The sequence below is a fragment of the Mobula birostris genome, chromosome 13 (genome assembly GCF_030028105.1).
Source record: "Mobula birostris isolate sMobBir1 chromosome 13, sMobBir1.hap1, whole genome shotgun sequence".
Taxonomy (NCBI): Eukaryota; Metazoa; Chordata; class Chondrichthyes; order Myliobatiformes; family Myliobatidae; genus Mobula; species Mobula birostris.
The window spans coordinates 106,286,094-106,301,285 of NC_092382.1; the positions used below are offsets into that span (position 1 = coordinate 106,286,094).

General features: G+C 45.1%; 1 protein-coding gene across 2 annotated transcripts in view; it reads left to right on the forward strand.

Annotated features, from left to right (window-relative positions):
• Positions 1 to 15,192, forward strand: part of LOC140207282 (C-type lectin domain family 4 member C-like) — a 131,312-nt gene that overhangs the window by 29,185 nt on the left and 86,935 nt on the right. For both annotated transcript variants that reach the window (XM_072275761.1, XM_072275762.1), the window contains exon 4: positions 13,069 to 13,113. In XM_072275761.1, the coding sequence (XP_072131862.1) occupies positions 13,069 to 13,113 (45 nt within the window). The remainder of the gene's footprint in view (positions 1 to 13,068; positions 13,114 to 15,192) is intronic.

Here is a 15,192-nt window from a genome sequence, read left to right on the forward strand (position 1 = left end):
TCACCCAGAGAGTGGTGGATATATGGAATACTCTGCCCCAGAAGGCTTTGGAGGCCAAGTCTCTGGATGCTCTCAAGAAAGAGATGGATAGAGCTCTTAAAGATAGCGGAATCAAAGTTTATGGGGATAAGGCAGGACCTGGATACTGATTGTGGACACTTTCCTGAGACCCTTCTCTCGTTACAGTGATGTCTGCTCCGCTGGGGGTGTCAGATGCCTGAACATTTGGTATGGGGGTTTGTAAGGAGTGGTGCGGGTCTTCCGAAGGCAGTCAGAGTCATTATTTAATAGTCTATTTCAGTACTGGGTGCCAATGGGTCACTTGCCGGTATGGAGAGTTGGGGATTAAGTCCCGTGACAGCTTTCGCTCCAGCCTCAGTCTTCTCTGTTTCAGGCTGCTGTATCTCATTTCTCGTTGGAGGTTGGTGTCTTTTAGCCACCAACTTCCGTCGTTTAAAACGACTTAGCATGTAATTAGGATCCCAATTTGGGTCGCCGTCCCCACTTAGGGTGGCGTCCTCCCAGTACTGGATTGGTCTCAAATTGAAACATCCCCCAGACAGCCAATCCCCATGTGACCACTCATACAAATCACTGCTGTATGTCACCGTCTAGCTATCATCTCCGGTCTCTCTGATTACCATATCCACCGGAGATCCCGGCGGGACAAAGGAGTCTCCTATTTGCTGGCGGTGCCGTTTTATCTTTCTCATCTTTTTTTTGTCGGTCTTTTTCTTTACCTACCTGTAGTTGAGTGTTCAAAGGCTTCCTGTTACCTCCTGAACTCTTCGGTTTCTTCGCAGGATCAGCGCTATCGACTGCTCGCACTTCCTGTTTTACCTGTTTAGGATTTAAATTTCAGTTAAGACAACACAAAGTTTCTTTGTACACACACTCGATACACAATGATCGCTCACTGCTGGGTTTAACACTGTTACGCCGCGCACTCACTTACTTCCCCCAAAAGCTTACCTACAGCGCTCACCGGTGTTTAGAATTTTCTCGGCAGTTCCTCCTTTCCTTATCTTACAAAGAAACCACAGAAACCATAGAAAAACGACAGCACAGTAACAGGCCTTTTGACCCTTCTTGGCTGTGCCGAACCATTTTCTGTCTAGTCCCACTGAGCTGCACACGGGATATATCCCTCCATATAACTCCCATTCATGTATCCGTCCAATTTATTCTTAATGTTAAAAAGAACCCACATATACCACCTCGTCTGGCAGGTCATTCGATACTCCCACCACTCTCTGTGTGAAGAAGCCCCACCAATGCTCCCTTTAAACTTCCCCCCCCTCATTCTTAACCCATGTCCTCTGTTTTTTTTCTCCCCCTGCCTCAGTGGAAAAAGCCGGCTTGCATTCACTCTATCTATACCCATCATAATTTTATATACCTCTATCAAATCTCCCCTCATTCTTCTACGCTCCAGGGAATAAAGTCCTAACCTATTCAACCTTTCTCTGTAACTGAGTTTCTCAAGTGCCGGCAACATCCTTGTAAACCTTCTCTGCACTCTTTCAACATTATTTATATCCTTCCTGTAATTTGGTGACCAAAACTGAACATAATACTCAAGATTCGGCCTCACCAATACCTTATACAACCTCAGCATAACATTCCAGCTCTTACACTCAATACTTTGATTAGTAAAGGCCAATGCACCAAAAGCTCTCTTTACGACCCTATCTACCTGTGACGCCACTTTTAGGGAAATTTGTATCGGGATTCAAGATCCCTCTGTTCCACTGTACTCCTCAGTGCCTTACCATTAACCCTGTATGTTCTCCCTTGGTTTGTCCTTCCAACGTGCAATAACTCAGACTTGTCTGTATTAAACTCCATCTGCTATTTTTCGGCCCATTTTTCCAGCTGGTCCAAGTCCCTCTGCAAGCTCCGAAAACCTTCCTGATTGTCCACTACACCTCCGATCTTTGTATCATCGGCAAATTTGCTGAGCCAATTTACCACATTATCGTCCAGATCATTGTTGTAGATGACAAATAACAATGGACTCAGCACCGATCCCTCTGGCACACCACTAGTCACAGGTCTCCACTCGGAGAAGCAATTCTCTACTACCACTCTTTGGCTACTTCCTTTGAGCCAATGTCTAATCCAATATACCACCTCTCCATGTATACCTAGCGACTGAGTTTTCCTAACTAACTTCCCATGCGAGACGTTGTCAAAGGTCTTACTGAAGTCCATGTAGACAATATCCACTGCCTTCCCTTCATCCACTTGCCTGGTAACCTCCTCGAAGAACTCCAATAGATTGGTCAAACATGACCTACCACGCACAAAGCCATGTTGACTCTCCCTGATAAGTCCCTGTCTACCTAAATGCTTGTAGATTCTGTTTCTTAGTACTCCCTCCAATAACTTACATATTACCGACCTTAAACTTACCGGACTATAATTTCCCAAATTACTTTTCGATCCTTTTTTAAACAACGGAACAACATGAACCACTCACCAATCCTCCGGCACCTCACCCGTAGACAGCGACATTTTAAATATTTCTGCCAGGGCCCCTGCAATTTCAACACTAGTCTCCTTCAAGGTCCGAGGGAACACCCTGTCAGGTCCCGGGGATTTATCCATCTTAATTTTCCTGAAGACAGCAAGCACCTCCTCCTTTTCAATCTGTACAGTTTCCATGATCTCACTACATGTTTCCCTTAATTCCATAGACTTCATGCCAGTTTTCTTAGTAAATACTGACGCAAAAAAAAAATATTTATGATCTCCCCCATTTCCTTTGGTTCCGCACATAGCCGACCACTCTGATCTTCAAGAGGACCAATTTTATCCCTACCAATCCTTTTGCTCTTAATATTCCTGTAAGAGCTCTTTGGATTATCCTTCACTTTGACTGCCAAGGCAACCGCATATTTTCTTTTAGCCTTCCTGATTTCTTTCTTAAGTATTTTCTTGCACTTCTTATACTCCTCCAGCACCTCATTTACTCCCTGTTTCCTATACACGTCATACAACACCCACTTCTTCATTATCAGAGTTGCAATATCCCTTGAGAACCAAGGTTCCTTATTCCTATTCACTTTGCTTCTAATCCTGACAGGAACGTACAAACTCTGTAATCAAAATTTTCCTTTGAAGGCTTCCCATGGACCACTTCTGTTCCAGAGAACAACCTGTCCCAATCAACGCTTTTTAGATCCTTTCTCATTTCTTCAAATTTGGCCTTCTTCCAGTTCAGAATCTCAACCCTAGGACCAGCTCTATCCTTGTCCATGATCAAGTTGAAACTAATGGTGCTACGATCACTGGTACCAAAGTGCTCCCCTACACAGACTTCCGTCACTTGCCCTAACTCGTTTCATAACAGGAGATCCAATATTGCATCCCCTCTAGTTGGCCCCTCTATATATTGATTTAGAAAACTTTCCTGAACACATTTTACCAACATTAAACCATCTAGACCCCTAACAGTATGGGAGTCCCAATCAATGTATGGAAAATTCAAGTACCCTACCACCACGACTTTATGTTTCCTGCAGTTGCCTGCTATCTCTCTGCAGATTTGCTCTTCCAATTCTCGTTAACTATTGGGTGGTCTCTAATACTATCCCACTAATGTGGCCATACCTTTCCTGTTTCTCAGCTCCACACATAAGGACTCAGTAGACAAGCCCTCTAATCTGTCCTGCCTGAGCTCTGCTGTTATATTTTCCCTAACAAGCAATGCTACTCCCCCACCTTTCATTCCTCTACCTCGATCACATCTGAAACATCGAAATCCTGGAATATTAAGCTGCCAGTCCTGCCCCTCCTGTAGCGAAGTTTCACTAATTGCTATAACGTCATAATTCCTCGTGTCAATTCACGCCGTCTCACCTAACCGCCTTCCCCGCAATACTCCTAGCATTGAAATATATACACCTCAGAAGATTTTTACCACCACTCACAAAATTCCTATTAGCGGATTTGCTTGAACTTTTAGCATCATTTATTTTCACCCCAGCCACCCTGTCAGCTCTGGCATTCTGGTTCCCATCCCCCTGCAAATCTAGTTTAAAACCTCCCCAATAGCACAAACAAACTTCCCTGAAAGGAATCGGTCCCTCTGTAGTTCAAGTGTGACCCGTCTCTCTTGTACAGGTCTCACCTGCCCAAAACAGGTCCCAGTGATCCTGCCTCTGCCCCCTACACCAGTTACTCAGCCACTTCTTCATCTTCCAGTGCATCCTATTCTTACCCTCACTGGCATCTAGCACAGGTAGCAATCCTGAGATTACCACCCTTGAGGTCCTGCTTTTCAACTTCCTACCAAGCTCTCTATACTCACTCTCCAGGACCTCCTCACTCTTCCTTGCTATGTCATTGGTACCAATGTGCACGCACGACATCTGGCTGATCACCCTCCCACTTCAGAATGTCATGCAGTCGATCAGAGACATCCTTGACCCTGGCACCCGGGAGGCAACAAACCATCCTCGATTCCCTGTCACGACCACAGAACCTCCTATCTGCACCTCTAATTTTCGAGTCCCCTATCACTACCGTTGTCCTCTTTTTCCACCGTCCCTTCTGCACTGCAGAGCCAGACTCAGTGTCAGAGATCCGACTACTGCAGCTAGTCTTCTTAGCGGTAGCCTTCCTTTAAAAAAACATCAGTCCCACTTTCAGCTAGGACGTGTGTTTTTTGAATATTCTCCTCGGCCGAACCCCAGGACGTCGGCATCGGCCGACGCCAGGGGGCCGGAATAAATTTCTCCTCGAAATGGGAGGGAGAGGAGCCAGAGGTCGTGGTACATAGAGGTGCCAATAGCATTGGTAGGAAAAGGGAAGAGGTCCTGAAAGGATAGGACAGCGAGTTCGGAAGGGAGTTGAGAAGAAGGATAGAAAAGGTAGCAATCTCGGGATTACTGCCTGTGCCACATGACAATGAGAGTAGAAATGCAATGAGGTGGAGGATAAATGTGTGCCTGAGGGATAGGAGCAGGGGGAACGATTTAAAGTTTATGGATCATTGGGACCTCTTTTGGCGCAGGTGTGAACTGTACAAAAAGGACGTGTTGCACTTGAATCCTAGGGGGACCAATATCCTGGCGGGGGGATTTGCGAAGGCTACTGGGGAGATATTAAACTACATTGGTTGGAGGGTGGGTGTGGTAGGAATCAAATTGAAAATACTAGGAGGGAGCAGGTTAGTTCACAAATAGACAAAGCTAGTAGGGAGTCTGTGAGGGAGGATAGACAGGGGACAGAGTACGGGAACACTCAGACCGAAGGTATAGGGGAAAAAGAAGAAAAGGAAAAATAGAGAACAACGACCTTTGCACAATTAGGGATTTTCTTAAATGCTAGGAGCATTGTAAGAAAGTTGGATGAGCTTAGAGCATAGATCGATACCTGGAAATACGATGTTGTAGCTATTAGTGAAACATGGTAGCAGGAGGAGTACGATTGGCAACTAATATTCGTGGATTTCTTTGCTTCAGGTTTGATAGAATAGGAGGGAAAAGAGGGGGATGTGTTGCATTGCTTGTAAAAGAAAATATAATAGTGGTGCTCCGGCAAGATAGATTAGTGGACTCGTCTAGGGATGCTATTTGGGTGGAATTGAGGAATCGGAAAGGTGTGGTGACTCTTATACGGGCGCATTATAGACCGCATAATGGGGAGCGAGAATCGGAGGAGCAAATTTGTGAGGAGATAGTAGTAAGCACAAGGTTGTGATTGTGGGGGATTTTAATTTTCCACACATTGACTGGAAAGCCCGTTCTGTAAAAGGGCTGGATGGTTTGGAGTTTGTAAAATGTGTGCAAGACAGTTTTTTGCAGCAATACATAGAGGTACCAACTAGAAAAGGGGCAGTGTTGGATCCCCTGTTAAGGAATGAGATAGGGCAGGTGACGGCGGTATGTGTTGGGGAGCACGTCGGGTCCAGTGATCACAATACCATTAGTTTCAATATAATTATGGAGAAGGATAGGACTGCACCAGGGTTGAGATTTTTGATTGTAGAAAGGCTAACTTTGAGGAGATGGGAAAGGAATTAGAAGGAGTGGATTGGGACAATTTGTTTATGGGAATGATGTAATAGAGAAATGGAGGTTATTTAAAGGTGAACGTTTGAGAGTACATGATCTTTATGTTCTTGTTAGGTTGAAAGGAAAGGTTAAAAGTTTGAGAGAGCCATGGTTTTCAAGGGATATTGGAAAGTTGGTTCGGAAAAAAAGAGAAAGATCTACAATAAATATAGTCAGCTTAGAGTAAATGGGGTGCTCGAGTAATATAGAGAATGTAAAACGAATCTTAAGTAGTAATTAGAAAAAGCTAATAGAAGATATGAGGCTGCTTTGGCAAGTAAGTTCAAAACAAATCCAAAAGGGCTCTACAGTTATAATAATAGCAAATGGATAATGAGGGATAAAATTGGTCCCTTAGAGAATCAGAGTGGGCGGCTATGTGCGGAGCCAAAAGAGATGGGGGATATTTTGAACAACTTATTTTCTTTGGTATTCACTAAGGAGAAGGATATTGAATTGTGCAAGGCAAAGGAAACAAGGGCTAGTTATGGGAAGTAATGATTAAAAAGAGGAATTACGGGCACTCTTTAGGAATATAAAAGTGGATAAGTCTCCGGGTCCGAACAGGATTATCCATAGGACCTTGAGCGAAGTTAGTGTGGAAATAGAAGGGGCTCTGACAGAAATACCTCAAATGTCATTTGAAAAGCGGATGGTGCCGGAAGATTGGCGTGTTGCTCATGACGTTCCATTGCTTAAAACAAGTGTTCTAATATTAAACCTAGAAATTATCGGCCTGTGAGTTTGTCGTCAGTGTTGGGTAAATTGCTGGAAAGTATTTTTAGAGATGGTATATATAATAACCAGGATAGACCGGGTCTGATTAGGAACAGTTAACATGGATTTGTGCGTGGAAAGTCATGTTTGACAAATCTTAATGATTTTTTTGATGAGGTTACTCGGAAAGTTGATGAGGGTAAAGCGGTGGGAGTTGTCTATACGGACTTCAGTAAAGCCTTTGACAAGGTTCCACACGGAAGGTTAGTTAGGAAGGTTCAATCGTTAGGTATTAGTATTGAAGTAGAAAAATGGATTCAGCAGTGGCTGGATGGGAGACGCCAGAGAGTGGTGGTGGATAACTGTGTGTCAGATTGGAGGACGGTGTCTAGTGTTGTGACTCAGGGATCTGTACTGGGTCCAATGTTGTTTGTCATATATATTAATGATCTGGAAGATGTTGTGGTAAATTGGAATAGTAAATATGCAGATGATACTAAGAAAGGTAGAGTTTGGACAATGAAGTAAGTTTTCAAAGCTTGCAGTGACATTTTGATCATTTAGAAGTGGATCGAAAGATGGAAGATTGAGTTTATTGCTGAATTTGGTGCTATATTTTGGTAGTACTAATCAAAATAGGAATTCATGAGAAATGGCAGGGCACTGCAGAATGCAGTAGAGCAGAGGGAACTAGGAATAAAGGTGCATGTTCCCTGAAGGTGGAACCTGATGTGGATACGGGAGTGAAGAAAGCTTTTGGTATGCAGTTCTTTATAAAGCAAAACATTGAGTACAGGAGTTGGGATGTAAATTTGAAATTGTATATGGCATTTGTGAGTCCGCATTTGGAGTATTGTGTACAGTCGGTTTACCGAATTATAAGAAAGATGTCAATAACAATGAGAGAGTACAGAGGAGGTTTACTAAAGTGCTGCCTGGGTTTCATCTCCTGAGTTACAGAGAAAGGTTGCACAAGTTAGGTGTTTATTCTTTGGAGCGTAGAAGGTTGAGGGGGGACATGATAAAGGTATTTAAAGTTATGAGGGGAATAGATAGAATTGACGGGGACAGACTTTTTCCATTGAGAGTAGGGGGAGATTCAAACAGGAGGACATGAGATGAGAGTTAAAGGGCAAACGTTTAGGGGTAACATGAAGGGGAACTTCTTTACTGAGAACGTGGTAACTGTGTGGAACGAGATTCCAGTAGAAGTGGTAGAGGCAGGTTAGATATTGTCATTTAAGGAACAAAATCGATAGGTATATGGACAGGAAAGGAATGGAGGGTTATGGTCTGAGTGCATGTTGGTTGGACTAGGTGAGAGTAAGCGTTCGGCACGGACTAGAAGGGCCGAGATGGCCTCTTTCCCTGATGTAATTGATATATGGTTATATGGTTATACGTGTGGTGGTAATAATCTTCGGAGGGGTGTCTATTTTACTGATGACACCAAGACAGGTGGAGGAGCAGGAGGTGTTGAAGAAACGGAAAAGTTGCAGAGGGACATGGTCAGTTTTGGAGAGTGGGCAAACAAATGGCAGATGAGATACTATATCAGGAAATTGTCGCGGGAAAGGAATACTCGGACCCGGAGGGAGAATGCCGTGGAAATTTCTTTATTTGTCACATGATATCATGGGGAGTCCAGCACCTAAAAGCGGGATCCTGGAACTCCCTCAAACAAGAAAACTCAGTCATATTTATACATCAGTTGTACGTGACTAGAGACACATAGTTGGATTTTTTTTTAACTGAAGTAAAGGTCACGGGACTCAGGACATTGTATGACCAGATAATTCCTTATTTGAACATTTGTCGAGCATTTTCAGCGAAGCCGCAAAAATATGTTCTTGAGCAGCAACTGAAGTGTTAGATCTCAAAGCATATAGCAGGCCAGCTGGATCAAACGCAGACACTTAGAAATTCTCAGAACAAAGAAGGACAGATGCAGTTATTTTTAGATCTCGGTTGCGAGGCACATTTCAGTCACACAGAGTAAATTAGTTACAGGCAAGTGATTGTGGACTTCGAATTCACATTTTAAAACAAATCATTAGCTCCCTCAATGACCATTACAATGCAAGGCCTTGATATTTTCTTCGAAGGAAATGTACGGCTGTACGTTTTTGAAAAATAAATAATCGGGCAGATTATTATTTAGATTGGGGGAAAAAGAATCAAATATCGGAAATGCAAAGGGACCTGGGTGTCCTCGTGCAGGATACCCTAAAGGTTAACCGACAAGTTGGATCGGCAGTGAGGAAAGCAAATGCCATGAAATCTATGGAATTGAGGGAAACAAGTCGTGAGATCATGGAAACTGTACAGATTGAAAAGGAGGAGGTGCTTACTGTCATGAGGAAAACGGATAAATCTCCGCGACCTGACAGACTGTTCCCTCGGACCCTGAAGGAAACTAGTGTTGAAATTGCAGGGCCCATGGCAGAAAAATTTAAAATATTGCTGTCTACTTGGTAAATACAGACGGGAAAAAAAAAAAAAAAAACTTTTTAAGATCTCCCCCATTTTCTTTGGTTCCGCACTTAGCCGACCACTCTGATCTTCAAGAGGACCAATTTTATCCCTTACAATCCTTTTGCACTTAATATACCGGTAAAAACTCTTTGGATTATCCTTCCCTTTGACTGCCAAGGCTACCTCATGTCTTCTTTCAGCACTGCTGATTTCTTTCTTAAGTATTTTCTTGCACTTCTTATACTCCTCAAGCACCTGTTTCACTCCCTGTTTCCTATACATGTCATACAAAGCCCTCTTATTCTTTATCAGAGATGCAATATCCATTGAGAACCAAGGTTCCTTATTCCTAATCACTTTGTCTTTAATCCTGACAGGAACATACAAACTCTGCACTCTCAAAATTTCTCCTTTGAAGGCTTTCCACCTACCGATCACGTCTTTGCCAGAGAACAACCTGTCCCGGTCCACGCGTATTAGATCCTTCCTCATTTCTTCAAATTTGGCCTTCTTCCAGTTCAGAATCTCAACCCTAGGACCAAATCTATCCTTCTCCATGATCAAGTTGAAACTAATGTTGTTATGATCACTGGAACCAAAGTGTTCCCCTACACAGAATTCCGTCACGTGTCCTAACTCGTTTCCTCACAGGAGATCCAATATTGCATCCCCGCTAGTTGGTCCCTCAATATTGATTTAGAAAACTTTCCTGAACACATTTTACAAACTCTAAACCATCTAGGTCCCTAACAGTATGGGAGTCCAAATCAATATATGGAAAATTAAAATCGCCTACCACCACAAATTTATGTTTCCTGCAGTTGCCTGCTATCTCTCTGCAGATTTGTTCTCCCAAATCTCGTTGACTATTGGGTGTTCTGTAATACAATCCCACTAATGTTGTAATACCTATCCTGTTTCTCAGGTACACACATAAGAACTCAGTAGGCAAGCCCTGTAATCTGTCCTGCCTGAGCACTGCTGTAATATTTTCCCTAACAAGCAATGCTACTCCCTTACCTTTCGTTCCTCTGTCTCGATCACATCTGAAACATCGGAACCCTGCAATATTAAACTGCAGTTCTTCCCCCTCCTGTAGCCAAGTTTCACTAATTGCTGTAACGTCGTAATTCCACGTGTCAATCCACGCCCTCAACTCATCCGACTTCCCCGCAATACCCCTAGCATTGAAATATATACACCTCGGACGATTTTTACCATCACTCACAACCTTTCTATTCGCGGATTTTCTTGAACTTTTAGCATCATTTATTTTCACACCAGCCACACTGTCAGCTCTGGCACTCTGGTTCTCATCCCCCCGCAAATCTAGTTTATAGCCTCCCCAATAACACTAAAAAACCTCCCTGAAAGGATATTGGTTTCCCTGTAGTTCAAGTGTAACCCGTCTCTCTAGTACAGGTCCCATATGCCCCAGAAGAGTTCCCAATGATCCTGAAATCTGAAATCCTGCCCCCTACACCAGTTCCTCAGCCACTTGTTCATCCTCCAGAGCATCCTATTCTTACCCTCAGTGGCACGTAGCACAGGTAGCAATCCTGAGATTACCACCCTTGAAGTCCTGTTTTTCAACTTCCTACCAAGCTCTCTATACTCACTCTCCAGGAACTCTGCACTCTTCCTTGCTACGCTATTGATACTGATGTGTATAACGACGTCTGGCTGATCACTCTCCCACTTCAGAACGTCATGCAAGCGATCAGAGACATCCTTGACCCTGGCACCCGGGAGGCAACAAACCATCCTAGATTCTCTGTCACGACCACAGAACGTCCTAACTGCACCTCTAACTATCGAGTCCCATATCACTACCGCTCTCCTCTTTTTCGATCTTCCTTGCTGCACTGCAGTGTCAGACTCAGTACCAGAGATCCGGCTACTGCAGCTTGTCCCAGGTAAGTCATCCCCCCAACAGTATCCAATGCGGTACACTTGTTGTTGAGGAGAATGACCACTGGAGAACCCTCCCTGCCTGCCCTTTCCTCTTCCCTCGCCCGACAGTGACCCAATTTGGGGTCCTTTGCTCCTTTGGTGTAACCACCTCCCTGCAGCTACTATCTACAACCTTCTCATTCTCCCGAGTGATCCGGAGGTCATCTAGCTCCTGCTCCAGTTCCCAAACGCGGTTTGTTAGAAGCTGCAGCTGGATGCACTTCTTGCTGGTATCGTTGTCAGGGACACCGGGACACCGGAGGGCTCCCTGACATCCCACATCCTGCAAGAGGAGCATTCCAACATCCTGCCTGGCATATAGTTGACAAACATGACAGATCCCTCCACAGACCACGCCCCGCCCACGGTGAACACGTAAACGCGTGGGTTCCTATCTGAGAATCGAACTTCAACGCTAAATATTTGCCACTATTGCCAAGGCAATTGTATATCCAGTCTGCCATCCGTCCCAACGTCTCTATCAAAGCGATTAAAATCTTTCTACCATCGAGACCTCATCAGTTTTCCACAAGCAAATTAGTCAGACAGATCTCCTTGGGCTCGACATCATCCTCCCGAGCAGGCTACCGTCTGAGCCCTTGTTAATAACCTTGTTCAAGCCTTTGTACGGGACATCTACTACCAGTGCCCGATCAGTCCTCCCAAGTCAAATCAGCACGTCAACTCTCCCTGGGTGTCACGCCATCTAGCATCTCCCTCCCCATTCTGTCTTCTACTCAGCCTACTTTCCCGTCTCCTTCCAGGTTCACCGCTCTACTCCTTCTCTATATCTCCCTGCGTCCCTCTCTTCCCTCTTCCAGACCGATCTACCATCTGGGACCTTGATAATGGACTTGCTACCAAGCCATCTCTCATCCTTCTATGCTCCAAAGAGAAAAGTCCCAGCTCTGCTAACCTTGCCTCCTGCTTGCCATTATTAGTCGGGTTACTGAATTCAAAAGTCAGTAAGTTATGCCAGAAATTTATAAAGATCTCTAGTTAAGCTGAATCAGGCGTACTGTATACAGTTCTGGTCACCCCATTATTGGAAGGACGCCAAGGCCTTGGATAACCTCCGGAGAAGCTTAACGGGATTCTGCCAGGTTTCGATGTCATGTGTTACATAGAAACATAGAAACATAGAAAATAGGTGCAGAAGTAGGCCATTCGGCCCTTCGAGCCTGCACCGCCATTTATTATGATGATGGCTGATCATCCAACTCAGAACCCCGCCCCAGCCTTCCCTCCATACCCCCTGATCCCCGTAGACACAAGGGCCATATCTAACTCCCTCTTAAATATAGCCAATGAACTGGCCTCAACTGTTTCCTGTGGCAGAGAATTCCACAGATTCACCACTCTCTGTGTGAAGAAGTTTTTCCTAATCTCGGTCCTAAAAGGCTTCCCCTCTATCCTCAAACTGTGACCCCTCGTTCTGGACTTCCCCAACATCGGGAACAATCTTCCTGCATCTAGCCTGTCCAATGCCTTTAGGATCTTATACGTTTCAATCAGATCCCCCCTCAATCTTCGAAATTCCAACGAGTACAAGCCCAGTTCATCCATTCTTTCTTCATATGAAAGTCCTGCCATCCCAGAAATCAATCTAGTGAACCTTCTCTGTACTCCCTCTATGGCAAGGATGTCTTTCCTCAGATTAGGGGACCAAAACTGCATACAATACTCCAGGTGTGGTCTCACCAAAGCCTTGTACAACTGCAGTAGGCTCCTGGAACCAGTTCATAAGCTTTAAGCACAGTCTGTTTTACTGTCCCATATTCAGATGCATCATCAACTGATAGTGCAGAATAATATTCCTTTTATTTCTCCTCGTCTTACATTCTCTCTCTTTCTCTTTCAGACGGCGAGACATCCACATACACAGCGCTGAACTTCGGGAAAGACGGTGAGTATGAAGATCCTCTCATCGCTCGGGACCCGCCGGTCTGTCAGTGACTGCACAGGCAGGTCAGAGTTCACATTAGCGACGTCACACTGAAGGAGTCACGTGCCATGCGCACAAGTATTCAAGTTTCTATGAATCTGCTGCAATCACCTCCCCTGCCAGCTCCCTCCGTAGACGGGCCGCTGTCTGAGTGGAAAAACAAAGTTGTCACTCAAGTCCCCAGTTTTATCACCTTCTGCTATCATGTTATCCCTGAGCGCTCTGGTTCTCGGTTCTCCAAACCGAGAGAAAAGTGACTCTGCACGTTCACCTGGACTGTGCCCCATGTCCCCTGTGGTTTTATACAAGTCTGTAAAGTCAGCTCTGCGCTCCATGGTATGAAGTGTCAACCTACCTGACTTATCTTCATAATTCAGTCACCAAGGTCCCGGCAATATCCTCGTAAATCTCCTCCGCACTCTCTGCAGCTCAGTGGCATCTTCTCCAGACAAGGAGGACGGAAATGGAACATTGTACTCCAAGTGTGGCCTCACTGAGTCATGTTCAAAGCAACGTGACCTCCTTACTCCTGTACTCATTGCCCTGACTGATGGAGGGGAGCGCTTCAGACGCCTTCTCCACCGCCCTGTCTATCTGTGACTTCACACTCTGGGAACCGTGCACCCCGAGCCCTGGGTCCCTTTGCTCTGCACCACTCCCCAGTGTCCCTGTCTACATGTGACTCCACTTTCAGAGAACAGTGTCCCTGTACCCCTGGATCCCTCTGTTCCACAACACTCCCCAGGGACCCTGACTACCTGTGACTCCACTTTCAGGGAACCGTGTCCCTGTACCCCAGGGACCCTCTGTTCTATAACACACCTCAGTGTCTCAGTCCACATGTGACTCCACTTTCAGGGAACAGTGTCCCCGTACCCCTGTATCCCACTGTTCTACAACACTCCCCAGGGTCCCTGCCGACCTGAGACACCACATTCAGGGAACCTTGTCCCTGTACCCCTGGGACCGTCTGTTCAACAACATTCCCCAGGGGCCCTGTCTACCTGTGACTCCACTTACAGTGAACCCTGTACGTGTACCCCTGGGTCCCTCTGTTCTATAACATTTCCCAGGTTTCTTCCCGTTCACCGTGTAAGTTCTGCGCTGTTATTTGTCTTCCTCAAACACGATAGCTCAAAACTAGTTGCATATGTTCCTGCATGGCGCTCGTCCCCGGCTAATCGAGATCCCACTGTCAGGGAAAACTGCCTTCACTTTTCACCACACCACCGATGTTAGTGTTGCCTGCAGGCTTGTCAACCGCATCTTATATATTCTGCTGTAAATGGTCGATATAGTTGAAAAACAAAAACACTGGTCCCACATCCGACCCCCCGGTGAACAGCGCTCGTGACGGGCTTTCAGTCTGAGAAACGAGCTACAACCTTAGACCTTTTCTCCTATCGCCGAACCAATTGTATATTCAGTCAACCATCCCTCCCAGCGTCGCACACCATCTCCCAGAGCGGTATACCATCTGGGAACTTATTAAAATCTCTGTATATTGCAACTACAACCCCGTCCTGACCAATCTTCCGCAAAAAAAAGGAAAAAAAAACACCTGTCATTTGCTTCCCACTTCTCGCTTCTATTCTCCCCAGCTTCCGACCCCCGCAGAGTTTCATAGTCATAGTTATAGTGTTACTTTATTGATCCCGGGGGAAATTGTTTTTTGTTGCATTTGCTCCATAAATAATAAATAGTAATAGAACCATAAATAGTTAAATAGTAGCATGTAAATTATGCCAGTAAATTATGAAATAAATCCAGGACCATCCTATTGGCTCAGGGTGTCTGACCCTCCAAGGGAGGAGTTGTAAAGTTTGATGGCCACAGGCAGGAATGACTTCCTATGACGCTCTGTGTTGCATCTCGGTGGAATGAGTTTCTGGCTGAATGTACTCCTGTGCCCACCCAGTACATTATGTCGTGGATGGGAGGCATTGACCAAGATGGCATGCAACTTAGACAGCATCCTCTTTTCAGACACCACCATCAGAGAGTCTAGTTCCATCCCCACAACATCACTGGCTTTACACC